At 48.5% G+C, this 18,642-nt stretch overlaps 1 protein-coding gene across 5 annotated transcripts in view; it reads left to right on the plus strand.

The window, feature by feature from the left end:
* atg2a (autophagy related 2A) overlaps positions 1-18,642 on the plus strand; it is a 320,380-nt gene that overhangs the window by 256,162 nt on the left and 45,576 nt on the right. For all 5 annotated transcript variants that reach the window (XM_063036273.1, XM_063036274.1, XM_063036277.1 and 2 more), the window contains exons 32-33: positions 4,224-4,359; positions 16,612-16,830. In XM_063036273.1, coding sequence (XP_062892343.1) covers positions 4,224-4,359; positions 16,612-16,830 — 355 coding nt within the window. The remainder of the gene's footprint in view (positions 1-4,223; positions 4,360-16,611; positions 16,831-18,642) is intronic.

Consider the following 18,642-nt stretch of genomic DNA (forward strand, 5'->3'; position numbering starts at 1 on the left):
ACAACACGGCACAGAATGATCATGTCATACAACACGGCACAGAATGATCATGTCATAGAACACGGCACAGAATGATCATGTCATAGAACACGGCACAGAATGATCATGTCATAGAACACGGCACAGAATGATCATGTCATAGAACACGGCACAGAATGATCATGTCATACACACACGGCACAGAATGATCATGTCATAGAACACGGCACAGAATGATGATGTCATACAACACGGCACAGAATGATCATGTCATACAACACGGCACAGAATGATCATGTCATACAACACGGCACAGAATGATCATGTCATACAACACGGCACAGAATGATCATGTCATACAACACGGCACAGAATGATCATGTCATACAACACGGCACAGAATGATCATGTCATACAACACGGCACAGAATGATCATGTCATACACCACACGGCACAGAATGATCATGTCATACAACACGGCACAAAATGATCATGTCATAGAACACGGCACAGAATGATCATGTCATACAACACGGCACAGAATGATCATGTCATACACCACACGGCACAGAATGATCATGTCATAGAACACGGCACAGAATGATCATGTCATACAACACGGCACTGAATGATCATGTCATAGAACACGGCACAGAATGATCATGTCATAGAACACGGCACAGAATGATCATGTCATAGAACACGGCACAGAATGATCATGTCATAGAACACGGCACAGAATGATCATGTCATACACCACACGGCACAGAATGATCATGTCATAGAACACGGCACAGAATGATCATGTCATACAACACGGCACAGAATGATCATGTCATACAACACGGCACAGAATGATCATGTCATACAACACGGCACAGAATGATCATGTCATACAACACGGCACAGAATGATCATGTCATACACCACACGGCACAGAATGATCATGTCATACACCACACGGCACAGAATGATCATGTCATACAACACGGCACAGAATGATCATGTCATACAACACGGCACAGAATGATCATGTCATACAACACGGCACAGAATGATCATGTCATACAACACGGCACAGAATGATCATGTCATAGAACACGGCACAGAATGATCATGTCATAGAACACGGCACAGAATGATCATGTCATACAACACGGCACAGAATGATCATGTCATACAACACGGCACAGAATGATCATGTCATAGAACACGGCACAGAATGATCATGTCATAGAACACGGCACAGAATGATCATGTCATAGAACACGGCACAGAATGATCATGTCATACAACACGGCACAGAATGATCATGTCATAGAACACGGCACAGAATGATCATGTCATACACCACACGGCACAGAATGATCATGTCATACAACACGGCACAGAATGATCATGTCATACAACACGGCACAGAATGATCATGTCATACAACACGGCACAGAATGATCATGTCATAGAACACGGCACAGAATGATCATGTCATAGAACACGGCACAGAATGATCATGTCATAGAACACGGCACAGAATGATCATGTCATACAACACGGCACAGAATGATCATGTCATAGAACACGGCACAGAATGATCATGTCATACAACACGGCACAGAATGATCATGTCATACAACACGGCACAGAATGATCATGTCATACAACACGGCACAGAATGATCATGTCATACAACACGGCACAGAATGATCATGTCATACAACACGGCACAGAATGATCATGTCATACACCACACGGCACAGAATGATCATGTCATACAACACGGCACAAAATGATCATGTCATAGAACACGGCACAGAATGATCATGTCATACACCACACGGCACAGAATGATCATGTCATAGAACACGGCACAGAATGATCATGTCATACAACACGGCACAGAATGATCATGTCATAGAACACGGCACAGAATGATCATGTCATACAACACGGCACAGAATGATCATGTCATAGAACACGGCACAGAATGATCATGTCATACAACACGGCACAGAATGATCATGTCATACAACACGGCACAGAATGATCATGTCATACAACACGGCACAGAATGATCATGTCATACAACACGGCACAGAATGATCATGTCATACAACACGGCACAGAATGATCATGTCATAGAACACGGCACAGAATGATCATGTCATACAACACGGCACAGAATGATCATGTCATACACCACACGGCACAGAATGATCATGTCATACAACACGGCACAGAATGATCATGTCATACAACACGGCACAGAATGATCATGTCATACAACACGGCACAGAATGATCATGTCATACACCACACGGCACAGAATGATCATGTCATACAACACGGCACAGAATGATCATGTCATACACCACACGGCACAGAATGATCATGTCATACAACACGGCACAGAATGATCATGTCATACACCACACGGCACAGAATGATCATGTCATACAACACGGCACAGAATGATCATGTCATACACCACACGGCACAGAATGATCATGTCATACATCACGGCACAGAATGATCATGTCATACACCACACGGCACAGAATGATCATGTCATACAACACGGCACAGAATGATCATGTCATACACCACACGGCACAGAATGATCATGTCATACATCACGGCACAGAATGATCATGTCATACACCACACGGCACAGAATGATCATGTCATACAACACGGCACAGAATGATCATGTCATACACCACACGGCACAGAATGATCATGTCATACAACACGAAAAAATGAAAAAATTGTGTTTGCCTGTTCAGTGGCAAATAGAAATTCAAGCATTTTTGACAATGTTGAAATTTTGCCCTGCGCTTTGGTCACCCTGCTGTGGGAAGGATTTTATTTTAGTTCGAGACACATCAGGGAACAAGCCCTTCGGGTTCTTTGTGCCTCACCGTCCAGCGCCCATTCTCTTAATCACGGGACAGTTTACAAAGACCAGCGCTGCTCCTACCTGGTGCATCTTTGCTCTGTGGGAGGAGACCCACACGCTCACGAGGAGAGCGCACCAACATCGTACAGATGGGGTTGGAATTGAACTCTGAATCCGACGCCCGGAGCTGCAGTGGATTCCTGCTACCATGACGCAATGAAGATGCCATTGAGCTGGACAGAGGGCAGGAAAGATTTACGAGGATGTTCCCAGGACTCGGGACGTTGGGGGAGGGCGAGCGGCTGAACCTTTATTTCCAGGAGTACAGGAGACTGAGAGGTGATAGAGACGTGTTTAAGACGATGAGGGGGCAGAGGTGGGGTGAATATATGGTCTTTTCCCCACGATCCGTGAACCAAGAGCGAGAGGGCCCAGGTTTAAGATGGGGGGGGCGAGGGGCAACTTCTTCACCCAGAGGACTCTCCATGTGTGGAACAAGCTTCCAGAGGAAGTGATTTGAGACAGGTAATATAACAACATTTAAGAGACACTAATACACGTACAGTCCTGTGCGAAAGTCTTTGGCACACAGATATATATCTGGGGTGCCTGAGATTTTTGCACAAGACTGTAGTAATTTTATGTATTGCACTGTACTGCTGCCACAAAAAAAACAAATTTCCTGACGTGTGAGTGATGATAAACCTGATTCTGATCTGGGTCTCTGTTGTGGACTGAGAGTGGGAAGGGGGCAGGGAGAGGGGAATCATGGTTGGGAAAAGGGGAAGGGAGAGGGGAGGGAGCGGGAAGCACCAGGGAGACATTCTGTAATGATCAATAAACCAATTGTTTGGAATCAAATGACCTTGCCTGGTGTCTCAGGGCTGGGTGTGTCTGAACCCACCCCTGACACTCCTTCTCTGCCCCCTGTCCCACACCCCTCCCACTCCACCACCCCGCGCAGCCTGAGACTTCTGTCAGTACTGTGTGTGGATAGGAAGGGTTTCAAGGGATATGGGGCAAACAGAACTAACTCCCATGGACATCTTGTTCAACGGGAATGAGTTGATCTGAAGGGCATCTTCACGCGGAATAAGAATGACAACCAAGTATTATGTTTACACGTGTTTACTGTGTCATGTTAGCCATGGGCAACCCTCAGTGCAGGAGCGACCAGCCGGCCCAGCTGAGACCAGAGTGTGCACGCCCGATCGGAGGCCCGTGTAAAAAGTCTGCACCGTGGAGGCTCAGTGGGTCAGTCGGCAGTCTGCGTGCTGGACTGATCCGATACGGTTCATTCGGGGAGACAGGTCGGAGCGCTTTGTGACTTCTTGCTGTCTGGTGCAGGATGAAGCCGGTCGCCGTCAGCGCGAGGAGCTCGCCGTCTCGCTCCGCCTTCCCCAACAGGCCGCAGAACACGTGGAGGACGCAGGGGGGCTCGGGACGAAACCACGACATCCTCATGGAGATCCAGCTCACCAAGGTAGTCCCAGCATGGCGCTGAACTCAAACTCTCTGCGCCCTTGCCTTATACTCCCCGCAGTGGCTGAGGCTAACACCTGGCTGTGCAACAGGGTCAGTCAGCGTTGTAGGTGCTGGACGTAGAAAACTACAGCCCAGAAACAGGCCTTTTGGCCCATCTAGTCTATGCCAGGTCATCTGAACTGCCATTGTCCTACCAGACCATAGCCCTCCAGACCTCTCCCTGTCCAAACTATTATGAAGCATTGAAATCAAATCTGCATCCACCTCTTTCACTGGCAGCTCATTCCACACTCAGAGTGAAGACATTTCCCCTTGTGTTCCCCTTAAAACATTTCACCTTTCACCCTTAACCCATGACCTCAGGATTGTCAGTAGTGACACTGACTGAAGGCCAGCAGGTTAAGGATCAGAGACAGTAGTGTCACTCCTGGGTGAGGAGAAAAACTCACACCAGGGTCCAGACCCCTGTTGGGTGTGTGTGTGGGTGTCTGGGTATTCAGACCAGGGTCCAGACCCCTCGTGTGTCTGTGGGTGTCTGGGTATTCAGACCAGGGTCCAGACCCCTGTTGTGTGTGTGTGGGTGTCTGGGTATTCAGACCAGGGTCCAGACCCCTCGTGTGTGTGTGGGTGTCTGGGTATTCAGACCAGGGTCCAGACCCCTGTTGTGTGTGTGTGGGGTCTGGGTATTCAGACCAGGGTCCAGACCCCTCGTGTGTGTGTGGGTGTCTGGGTATTCAGACCAGGGTCCAGACCCCTGTTGTGTGTGTGTGGGTGTCTGGGTATTCAGACCAGGGTCCAGACCCCTCGTGTGTGTGTGTGGGGTCTGGGTATTCAGACCAGGGTCCAGACCCCTGTTGTGTGTGTGTGTGTGGGGTCTGGGTATTCAGACCAGGGTCCAGACCCCTGTTGTGTGTGTGTGGGGTACTGTGTATTCAGACCAGGGTCCAGACCCCTGTTGTGTGTGTGTGGGGTACTGTGTATTCAGACCAGGGTCCAGACCCCTGTTGTGTGTGTGTGGGGTACTGTGTATTCAGACCAGGGTCCAGACCCCTGTTGTATGTGGGTGGGTGTGTTGTGTGGGGTCTGGGTATTCAGACCAGGGTCCAGACCCCTGTTGTGTGTGTGTGGGTGTCTGGGTATTCAGACCAGGGTCCAGACCCCTCGTGTGTGTGTGGGTGTCTGGGTATTCAGACCAGGGTCCAGACCCCTCGTGTGTGTGTGGGTGTCTGGGTATTCAGACCAGGGTCCAGACCCCTGTTGTGTGTGTGTGGGGTCTGGGTATTCAGACCAGGGTCCAGACCCCTCGTGTGTGTGTGGGTGTCTGGGTATTCAGACCAGGGTCCAGACCCCTGTTGTGTGTGTGTGGGTGTCTGGGTATTCAGACCAGGGTCCAGACCCCTCGTGTGTGTGTGTGGGGTCTGGGTATTCAGACCAGGGTCCAGACCCCTGTTGTGTGTGTGTGGGGTCTGGGTATTCAGACCAGGGTCCAGACCCCTGTTGTGTGTGTGTGTGTGTGTGTGTGTGTGTGTGTGTGTGTCTGTGTGTGTGTGTGGGGGGGGGGTGTCTGGGTATTCAGACCAGGGTCCAGACCCCTGTTGTGTGTGTGTGGGGTACTGTGTATTCAGACCAGGGTCCAGACCCCTGTTGTGTGTGTGTGTGTGTGTGGGGTCTGGGTATTCAGACCAGGGTCCAGATCCCTGTTGTGTGTGTGTGTGGGGTCTGGGTATTCAGACCAGGGTCCAGATCCCTGTTGTGTGTGTGTGGGTGTCTGGGTATTCAGACCAGGGTCCAGACCCCTCGTGTGTGTGTGGGTGTCTGGGTATTCAGACCAGGGTCCAGACCCCTCGTGTGTGTGTGGGTGTCTGGGTATTCAGACCAGGGTCCAGACCCCTGTTGTGTGTGTGTGGGGTCTGGGTATTCAGACCAGGGTCCAGACCCCTCGTGTGTGTGTGGGTGTCTGGGTATTCAGACCAGGGTCCAGACCCCTGTTGTGTGTGTGTGGGTGTCTGGGTATTCAGACCAGGGTCCAGACCCCTCGTGTGTGTGTGTGGGGTCTGGGTATTCAGACCAGGGTCCAGACCCCTGTTGTGTGTGTGTGGGGTCTGGGTATTCAGACCAGGGTCCAGACCCCTGTTGTGTGTGTGTGTGTGTGTGTGTGTGTGTGTGTCTGTGTGTGTGTGTGGGGGGGGGGTGTCTGGGTATTCAGACCAGGGTCCAGACCCCTGTTGTGTGTGTGTGGGGTACTGTGTATTCAGACCAGGGTCCAGACCCCTGTTGTGTGTGTGTGTGTGTGTGGGGTCTGGGTATTCAGACCAGGGTCCAGATCCCTGTTGTGTGTGTGTGTGGGGTCTGGGTATTCAGACCAGGGTCCAGACCCCTGGTGTGTGTGTGGGTGTCTGGGTATTCAGACCAGGGTCCAGACCCCTGTTGTGTGTGTGTGTGGGGTCTGGGTATTCAGACCAGGGTCCAGACCCCTCGTGTGTGTGTGGGGTCTGGGTATTCAGACCAGGGTCCAGACCCCTGTTGTGTGTGTGGGGGTACTGTGTATTCAGACCAGGGTCCAGACCCCTGTTGTGTGTGTGTGGGGTACTGTGTATTCAGACCAGGGTCCAGACCCCTGTTGTGTGTGTGTGGGGTACTGTGTATTCAGACCAGGGTCCAGACCCCTGTTGTATGTGGGTGGGTGTGTGTGTGTGGGGTCTGGGTATTCAGACCAGGGTCCAGACCCCTGTTGTGTGTGTGTGTGTGTGTGGGGTCTGGGTATTCAGACCAGGGTCCAGACCCCTGTTGTGTGTGTGTGGGGTACTGTGTATTCAGATCAGGGTCCAGACCGGTGTGTGTGTGTTGGGGGGTGGGGGGAGGAGGGGGAATGGCCTGGATATTCAGACACAACCTAGTTGAAAGCCAGTTCTTGCTCCCTGTGCCATACCACAGCACTAGAAGAGGCCCTTCAGCCCTTTGCGTCTGTGCTGACCGTGATGAACAAAATCTCTGAAATCTAGCAAAATGGTGGTTAGATTAATCACATCGGCTTCTCTGCATCCAACAGACGGTGCAAATGTTTGTCTCCCACATTTTTCTTAAAGACCCTTTAGACATTAATAAAACAAAGTCCTGTAAAGCCCCTCAGAGACCTGTGCTTATAGTACTTCGCGACTGTTTAACTATGTGACTGTCTGCGACTGTACGTGACTGTGTGTGACTAACTATATGTGACTGTTTGACTATATGCAACTGTGTGTGACTGACTATATGCGACTGTAAGTGACTGACTATATGCGACTGTGTGTGACTGACTATATGTGACTGTGTGTGACTGACAATATGCGACTGTGTGTGACTGACTATATGCGACTGTGTGTGACTGACTATATGCGACTGTGTGTGACTGACTATATGTGACAGTGTGTGACTGACTATATTTGACTGTGTGTGACTGTTTGACTATATGTGACAGTGTGTGACTGACTATATGTGACGGTGTGTGACTGACTATATGTGACGGTGTGCGACTGTTTGACTATATGTGGCGGTGTGTGACTGACTATATGTGACGGTGTGTGTCTGTTTGACTATATGTGACGGTGTGTGACTGACTATATGTGACGGTGTGTGTCTGTTTGACTATATGTGACGGTGTGCGACTGACTATATGTGACAGTGTGCTACTGACTATATGTGACGGTGTGCGACTGTTTGACTATATGTGACGGTGTGCGACTGTTTGACTATATGTGACGGTGTGTGACTGACTATATGTGACGGTGTGTGTCTATTTGACTATATGTGACGGTGTGTGACTGACTATATGTGACGGTGTGTGTCTATTTGACTATATGTGACGGTGTGTGTCTGTTTGACTATATGTGACGGTGTGTGACTGACTATATGTGACAGTGTGTGACTGACTATATGTGACAGTGTGTGACTGTTTGACTATATGTGACAGTGTGTGACTGACTATATGTGACGGTGTGTGACTGACTATATGTGACGGTGTGCGACTGACTATATGTGACAGTGTGCGACTGTTTGACTATATGTGACGGTGTGTGACTGACTATATGTGACAGTGTGTGACTGACTATATGTGACGGTGTGCGACTGTTTGACTATATGTGACGGTGTGCGACTGTTTGACTATATGTGACGGTGTGCGACTGTTTGACTATATGTGACGGTGTGTGACTGACTATATGTGACAGTGTGTGATTGACTATATGTGACGGTGTGTGACTGTTTGACTATATGTGACGGTGTGTGACTGTTTGACTATATGTGACGGTGTGTGACTGACTATATGTGACGGTGTGTGACTGACTATATGTGACGGTGTGCGACTGTTTGACTATATGTGATGGTGTGTGACTTTGACTATATGTGACGGTGTGCGACTGTTTGACTATATGTGACGGTGTGTGACTGACTATATGTGACGGTGTGTGACTGACTATATGTGACAGTGTGTGATTGACTATATGTGACGGTGTGTGACTGACTATATGTGACGGTGTGTGACTGTTTGACTATATGTGACGGTGTGTGACTGTTTGACTATATGTGACGGTGTGTGACTGTTTGACTATATGTGACGGTGTGTGACTGACTATATGTGACAGTGTGTGATTGACTATATGTGACGGTGTGTGACTGACTATATGTGACGGTGTGTGACTGTTTGACTATATGTGACGGTGTGTGACTGTTTGACTATATGTGACGGTGTGCGACTGTTTGACTATATGTGACGGTGTGTGACTGTTTGACTATATGTGACGGTGTGCGACTGTTTGACTATATGTGACGGTGTGTGACTTTTGACTATATGTGACAGTGTGTGACTGACTATATGTGACAGTGTGTGACTGACTATATGTGACAGTGTGTGACTGTTTGACTATATGTGACAGTGTGTGACTGTTTGACTATATGTGACAGTGTGTGACTGACTATATGTGACGGTGTGTGACTGACTATATGTGACGGTGTGTGACTTTTGACTATATGTGACAGTGTGTGACTGACTATATGTGACGGTGTGTGACTGACTATATGTGACGGTGTGTGACTGACTATATGTGACAGTGTGTGACTGACTATATGTGACAGTGTGTGACTGTTTGACTATATGTGACAGTGTGTGACTGACTATATGTGACAGTGTGTGACTGACTATATGTGACGGTGTGCGACTGTTTGACTATATGTGACGGTGTGTGACTTTTGACTATATGTGACAGTGTGTGACTGACTATACATGACGGTGTGTGACTGACTATACGTGACGGTGTGTGACTGACTATACGTGACGGTGTGTGACTGTTTGACTATATGTGACGGTGTGTGACTGTTTGACTATATGTGACGGTGTGTGACTGACTATATGTGACGGTGTGTGACTGACTATATGTGACGGTGTGTGACTTTGACTATATGTGACGGTGTGCGACTGTTTGACTATATGTGACGGTGTGTGACTGACTATATGTGACGGTGTGTGACTGTTTGACTATATGTGACAGTGTGTGACTGTTTGACTATATGTGACGGTGTGTGATTGACTATATGTGACGGTGTGTGACTGACTATATGTGACGGTGTGTGACTGACTATATGTGACAGTGTGTGACTGTTTGACTATATGTGACGGTGTGTGACTGACTATATGTGACAGTGTGTGACTGTTTGACTATATGTGACGGTGTGTGACTGACTATACGTGACAGTGTGTGACTGTTTGACTATATGTGACAGTGTGTGACTGTTTGACTATATGTGACGGTGTGTGACTGACTATATGTGACGGTGTGCAACTGTTTGACTATATGTGACGGTGTGTGACTGACCATATGTGACGGTGTGCGACTGTTTGACTATATGTGACGGTGTGTGACTTTTGACTATATGTGACAGTGTGTGACTGTTTGACTATATGTGACAGTGTGTGACTGACCATATGTGACGGTGTGCGACTGTTTGACTATATGTGACGGTGTGTGACTTTTGACTATATGTGACAGTGTGTGACTGTTTGACTATATGTGACAGTGTGTGACTGACTATATGTGACGGTGTGTGACTGACTATATGTGACGGTGTGTGACTTTTGACTATATGTGACAGTGTGTGACTGACTATATGTGACGGTGTGTGACTGACTATATGTGACAGTGTGTGACTGACTATATGTGACGGTGTGTGACTTTTGACTATATGTGACAGTGTGTGACTGACTATACGTGACGGTGTGTGACTGTTTGACTATATGTGACAGTGTGTGACTGTTTGACTATATGTGACGGTGTGTGACTGACTATATGTGACGGTGTGTGACTGTTTGACTATATGTGACGGTGTGTGACTGACTATATGTGACGGTGTGTGACTGACTATATGTGACGGTGTGCAACTGTTTGACTATATGTGACGGTGTGTGACTGACCATATGTGACGGTGTGCGACTGTTTGACTATATGTGACGGTGTGTGACTTTTGACTATATGTGACGGTGTGTGACTTTTGACTATATGTGACAGTGTGTGACTGACTATATGTGACAGTGTGTGACTGTTTGACTATAGGTGACAGTGTGTGACTGACTATATGTGACAGTGTGTGACTGACTATATGTGACGGTGTGTGACTGACTATATGTGACGGTGTGCGACTGTTTGACTATATGTGACGGTGTGTGACTTTTGACTATATGTGACAGTGTGTGACTGACTATACGTGACGGTGTGTGACTGTTTGACTATATGTGACGGTGTGTGACTGTTTGACTATATGTGACGGTGTGTGACTGACTATATGTGACGGTGTGTGACTTTGACTATATGTGACGGTGTGCGACTGTTTGACTATATGTGACGGTGTGTGACTGACTATATGTGACGGTGTGTGACTGTTTGACTATATGTGACAGTGTGTGACTGTTTGACTATATGTGACGGTGTGTGACTGACTATATGTGATGGTGTGCGACTGTTTGACTATATGTGGCGGTGTGTGACTGACTATATGTGACGGTGTGTGTCTGTTTGACTATATGTGACGGTGTGTGACTGACCATATGTGACGGTGTGCGACTGTTTGACTATATGTGACGGTGTGTGACTTTTGACTATATGTGACAGTGTGTGACTGACTATATGTGACGGTGTGTGACTGACTATATGTGACGGTGTGTGACTTTTGACTATATGTGACAGTGTGTGACTGACTATATGTGACAGTGTGTGACTGACTATATGTGACAGTGTGTGACTGTTTGACTATATGTGACAGTGTGTGACTGACTATATGTGACGGTGTGTGACTTTTGACTATATGTGACAGTGTGTGACTGACTATACGTGACGGTGTGTGACTGTTTGACTATATGTGACAGTGTGTGACTGTTTGACTATATGTGACGGTGTGTGACTGACTATATGTGACGGTGTGTGACTGTTTGACTATATGTGACGGTGTGTGACTGACTATATGTGACGGTGTGTGACTGTTTGACTATATGTGACAGTGTGTGACTGACTATATGTGACGGTGTGCAACTGTTTGACTATATGTGACGGTGTGTGACTGACCATATGTGACGGTGTGCGACTGTTTGACTATATGTGACGGTGTGTGACTTTTGACTATATGTGACGGTGTGTGACTTTTGACTATATGTGACAGTGTGTGACTGACTATATGTGACAGTGTGTGACTGTTTGACTATATGTGACAGTGTGTGACTGACTATATGTGACGGTGTGTGACTGACTATATGTGACGGTGTGTGACTTTTGACTATATGTGACAGTGTGTGACTGACTATATGTGACAGTGTGTGACTGTTTGACTATATGTGACAGTGTGTGACTGACTATATGTGACGGTGTGTGACTGACTATATGTGACGGTGTGTGACTTTTGACTATATGTGACAGTGTGTGACTGACTATATGTGACGGTGTGTGACTGACTATATGTGACAGTGTGTGACTGACTATATGTGACAGTGTGTGACTGTTTGACTATATGTGACAGTGTGTGACTGACTATATGTGACGGTGTGCGACTGTTTGACTATATGTGACGGTGTGTGACTTTTGACTATATGTGACAGTGTGTGACTGACTATACGTGACGGTGTGTGACTGTTTGACTATATGTGACGGTGTGTGACTGTTTGACTATATGTGACGGTGTGTGACTGACTATATGTGACGGTGTGTGACTTTGACTATATGTGACGGTGTGTGACTGTTTGACTATATGTGACGGTGTGTGACTGACTATATGTGACGGTGTGTGACTTTGACTATATGTGACGGTGTGCGACTGTTTGACTATATGTGACGGTGTGTGACTGTTTGACTATATGTGACGGTGTGTGACTGTTTGACTATATGTGACGGTGTGTGACTGTTTGACTATATGTGACGGTGTGTGACTGACTATATGTGACGGTGTGTGACTGTTTGACTATATGTGACGGTGTGTGACTGACTATATGTGACGGTGTGTGACTGACCATATGTGACGGTGTGCGACTGTTTGACTATATGTGACGGTGTGTGACTTTTGACTATATGTGACAGTGTGTGACTGACTATATGTGACGGTGTGTGACTGACTATATGTGACGGTGTGTGACTTTTGACTATATGTGACAGTGTGTGACTGACTATATGTGACAGTGTGTGACTGACTATATGTGACAGTGTGTGACTGTTTGACTATATGTGACAGTGTGTGACTGACTATATGTGACGGTGTGTGACTTTTGACTATATGTGACAGTGTGTGACTGACTATACGTGACGGTGTGTGACTGTTTGACTATATGTGACAGTGTGTGACTGTTTGACTATATGTGACGGTGTGTGACTGACTATATGTGACGGTGTGTGACTGTTTGACTATATGTGACGGTGTGTGACTGACTATATGTGACGGTGTGTGACTGTTTGACTATATGTGACAGTGTGTGACTGACTATATGTGACGGTGTGCAACTGTTTGACTATATGTGACGGTGTGTGACTGACCATATGTGACGGTGTGCGACTGTTTGACTATATGTGACGGTGTGTGACTTTTGACTATATGTGACGGTGTGTGACTTTTGACTATATGTGACAGTGTGTGACTGACTATATGTGACAGTGTGTGACTGTTTGACTATATGTGACAGTGTGTGACTGACTATATGTGACGGTGTGTGACTGACTATATGTGACGGTGTGTGACTTTTGACTATATGTGACAGTGTGTGACTGACTATATGTGACAGTGTGTGACTGTTTGACTATATGTGACAGTGTGTGACTGACTATATGTGACGGTGTGTGACTGACTATATGTGACGGTGTGTGACTTTTGACTATATGTGACAGTGTGTGACTGACTATATGTGACGGTGTGTGACTGACTATATGTGACAGTGTGTGACTGACTATATGTGACAGTGTGTGACTGTTTGACTATATGTGACAGTGTGTGACTGACTATATGTGACGGTGTGCGACTGTTTGACTATATGTGACGGTGTGTGACTTTTGACTATATGTGACAGTGTGTGACTGACTATACGTGACGGTGTGTGACTGTTTGACTATATGTGACGGTGTGTGACTGTTTGACTATATGTGACGGTGTGTGACTGACTATATGTGACGGTGTGTGACTTTGACTATATGTGACGGTGTGCGACTGTTTGACTATATGTGACGGTGTGTGACTGACTATATGTGACGGTGTGTGACTGTTTGACTATATGTGACGGTGTGCGACTGTTTGACTATATGTGACGGTGTGTGACTGACTATATGTGACGGTGTGTGACTGTTTGACTATATGTGACAGTGTGTGACTGTTTGACTATATGTGACGGTGTGTGACTGACTATATGTGACGGTGTGTGACTGTTTGACTATATGTGACGGTGTGTGACTGACTATATGTGACGGTGTGTGACTGTTTGACTATATGTGACAGTGTGTGACTGACTATATGTGACGTTGTGCAACTGTTTGACTATATGTGACGGTGTGTGACTGACTATATGTGACGGTGTGTGACTTTGACTATATGTGACGGTGTGCGACTGTTTGACTATATGTGACGGTGTGTGACTGACTATATGTGACGGTGTGTGACTGTTTGACTATATGTGACGGTGTGTGACTGACTATATGTGACGGTGTGTGACTGTTTGACTATATGTGACGGTGTGTGACTGACTATATGTGACGGTGTGTGACTGTTTGACTATATGTGACAGTGTGTGACTGACTATATGTGACGTTGTGCAACTGTTTGACTATATGTGATGGTGTGTGACTGACTATATGTGACGGTGTGGGACTGTTTGACTATATGTGACAGTGTGTGTCTGTTTGACTATATGTGATGGTGTGTGACTGACTATATGTGACGGTGTGGGACTGTTTGACTATATGTGACGGTGTGCGACTGTTTGACTATATGTGATGGTGTGTGACTGACTATATGTAACGGTGTGTGTCTATTTGACTATATGTGACAGTGTGTGACTGTTTGTGCTGTGTTTTGTACAATGGTCCCAGAGGATGGCGTTTTGTTTACAGTTTGCTGTGTTTACGTGTGTACGGTTGAGTGATAATAAAGTTAAACTTCTGTCTACTATCCACACCCCTCCATTCCCTGCCTGTCTTAAAACCTCTCTGCTGCCATCCTTGGCAGCTCTTTCCGGTCACCCACCACTCTCTGTGTAAAATCATGCCTCGCACGTGCGTTTTAAACTGCCCCTGTCGCTTCACATGCAGGCCCTGGATGTAGTGCGTTTGGGTCTGACTCCAGAAATGGAGCACGTAGCCCATGTGTTGCCAGGGGAATACCACATGGACCGAGGGCTCTGGGCCTCTGCTCATTGGAATTTAGGAGAATGAGGAGGGATCTCAGTGAAATATCGAAGGGAGAGGGAGAGACACACACGCACATAGAGGTAGTGTTAAGAGTTTCTTTTTCAGAACCTGACAGCAACAGGGTACATGCTGTCCTTGAAGCTCAAGGTGTGGGTCCTCAGCGTTGTGTACCTCAGCAGGGCTGAGAATAGGGCAGAGAGTGGACGGTTGGTTTGTACAGAGTTGCTGAAGGGCAGGTTTTCGTCGCTCAGAGGGCATCTGATATCTGCAACGTATTGCCAGAGGAGATGAAATCACTTCTTTTCAGAGCTGTTTCTACAGGCACTGGACCAGGCAAAGCTGTTGAAGGATAGGGTCCTCTGCGTGGTATGGGAACCGCACTGCGGCAGACAAGAAGGGTCTACAATAGGGGGTTGAAACTGCCCAACGCGCCCCTGGCTCCAGCCTACCCACCGTCACAAGCGTATATACAGAAAGATGCTGCAAAGGGCCAGTGGCATCGTGATATTCTCCCAGTCCCATCAGGAGGCCACGAAGCATCCACGGCAGGACCACCAGACTCAGAAACAGTTACATCCCCCAAGCAGTGAGGCTGATCAATGATCAACACCTCCACCCACTCAGTCACCCCTCCACACTCCAGCCACCTACTTTATCATTTCCTGTCAGTCACCTTATGTACAGACACTCCTGTGCCTAGTGTCACTTTATGGACATAAAACCAATATATGTATATTAACTCATATCTTTGTACTTATTATGTTTTGTTACTATTTTTTCTTTATCTCATTGTGTTTTTTTGTGCTACATCGGATCCAGAGAGAGTAACAATTACCTTGTTCTCCTTATAATTGTGTACATGAAATGACATTAAGCCATCCTGGTTCCTTAAATTCTTGACAATATGATCAAATGGGCACAAAGGTCAGTATGGGCATGTTGGGCTGAATGGCCTATTCCTGTACGAGCATATCACTAAGCAAATGTGACGCAGGGCAGCATCCACCCCAACCAGACCCCTGGCTGGTCAGACTTGGGTAACTGTGGTTGGGTGAGGGTTTGTGGGGAGGGAGCAACTAGGCCTCTGGCTGGTCAGACTTGGGAAGGGAGCAACTTGGCCTCTGGCTGGTCGGACTCGGGTAACTGTGGTTGGGTGAGGGTTTGGGGGAGGGAGCAACTAGACCCCTGACCGGTCGGACTTGGGTAACTGTGGTGGGACGAGGGTTTGGGGGAGGGAGCAAATAGACCCCTGGCTGGTCAGACTTGGGTAACTGTGGTGGGACGAGGGTTTGGGGGAGGGAACGATAAAGACGTGGCAGAGGATCGTTGAGCTGTTTCTCCCGGTTTCTGCCCAGGTGAGCTTCCAGCATGAGACGTACCCCGTTGCCACTGCCATGCCGGAGAAAGGACCAGTGGAGACGCATGCCCCCGAACTTGAGGAGCTGCCCATCGCTCGGCAGGTCTTCATTGTGCAGGAGCTGGAGATCCGTGACAGGCTGGCCTCTTCGCAGATTAACAAGTTCCTTTACCTCTACACCAGTGAGAGGATGCCCAGGAGGGCCCATTCCAACATGGTGAGCTGTGTTTGTATCTCTGTGGGTCCCCTGCCACAGCAGGAAATAGCCCGGAGCTCCATCAGGGAGATCCTAAAAGAAAAGAACTTGCTGCATTTAGGGCAGCAGTAAAGGTCATCCCTCTCTGGTGGTGTTCAGAGCCTCCTCTCGGTTTCCTCTGCTGTCAGTTGTGACTCAGGAATTCCATCACGCGCAGATGAAGAAGGACTCTTCATTTCCTGTACCAGTCCTGAGCCCCCGAACCTGGAGACTGGGAATAGTGACAGAGACTGGGAGGTGACGGGTGGATCCAGGTGAGGGGGAGTGACGGACAGACAGAGGAGGGGAGAGTGGGAATAGTGACAGAGACTGGGAGGTGACGGGTGGATCAGGTGAGGGGGAGTGATGGACAGACGGAGGAGGGGAGAGTGGGAATAGTGACAGAGACTGGGAGGTGACGGGTGGATCAGGTGAGGGGGAGTGATGGACATACTGAGGAGAGGAGAGTGGGAATAGTGACAGAGACTGGGAGGTGACGGGTGGATCAGGTGAGGGGGAGTGATGGACAGACGGAGGAGGGGAGAGTGGGAATAGTGACAGAGACTGGGAGGTCACGGGTGGATCAGGTGAGGGGGAGTGATGGACAGACGGAGGAGGGGAGTGTGGGAATAGTGACAGAGACTGGGAGGTGACGGGTGGATCAGGTGAGGGGGAGTGATGGACAGATGGAGGAGAGGAGAGTGGGAATAGTGACAGAGACTGGGAGGTGATGGGTGGATCCAGGTGAGGGGGAGTGATGGACAGACGGAGGAGGGGAGAGTGGGAATAGTGACAGAGACTGGGAGGTGACGGGTGGATCAGGTGAGGGGGAGTGAGGGACAGACGGAGGAGGGGAGAGTGGGAATAGTGACAGAGACTGGGAGGTGACGGGTGGATCCAGGTGAGGGGGAGTGATGGACAGACGGAGGAGGGGAGAGTGGGAATAGTGACAGAGACTGGGAGGTGACGGGTGGATCAGGTGAGGGGGAGTGATGGACAGACGGAGGAGGGGAGAGTGGGAATAGTGACAGAGACTGGGAGGTGACGGGTGGATCAGGTGAGGGAGAGTGACGGACTGACGGAGGAGGGGAGTGTGGGAATAGTGACAGAGACTGGGAGGTGACGGGTGGATCCAGGTGAGGGGGAGTGACGGACAGACAGAGGAGGGGAGAGTGGGAATAGTGACAGAGACTGGGAGGTCACGGGTGGATCAGGTGAGGGGGAGTGATGGACAGACGGAGGAGAGGAGAGTGGGAATAGTGACAGAGACTGGGAGGTGACAGGTGGATCCAGGTGAGGGGGAGTGATGGACAGACAGAGGAGGGGAGAGTGGGAATAGTGACAGAGACTGGGAGGTGTCGGGTGGATCAGGTGAGGGGGAGTGATGGACAGACAGAGGAGAGGAGAGTGGGAATAGTGACAGAGACTGGGAGGTGATGGGTGGATCAGGTGAGGGGGAGTGATGGACTTATGGAGGAGGGGAGAGTGGGAATAGTGACAGAGACTGGGAGGTGACGGGTGGATCCAGGTGAGGGGGAGTGATGGACAGACGGAGGAGGGGAGAGTGGGAATAGTGACAGAGACTGGGAGGTGACGGGTGGATCAGGTGAGGGGGAGTGATGGACAGACGGAGGAGGGGAGAGTGGGAATGGTGACAGAGACTGGGAGGTGACGGGTGGATCCAGGTGAGGGGGAGTGACGGACAGACGGAGGAGGGGAGAGTGGGAATACTGACAGAGACTGGGAGGTGACGGGTGGATCAGGTGAGGGGGAGTGATGGACAGACGGAGGAGG

This window comes from Mobula hypostoma, chromosome 30 (genome assembly GCF_963921235.1).
Source record: "Mobula hypostoma chromosome 30, sMobHyp1.1, whole genome shotgun sequence".
In the NCBI taxonomy this organism is placed as follows: domain Eukaryota; kingdom Metazoa; phylum Chordata; class Chondrichthyes; order Myliobatiformes; family Myliobatidae; genus Mobula; species Mobula hypostoma.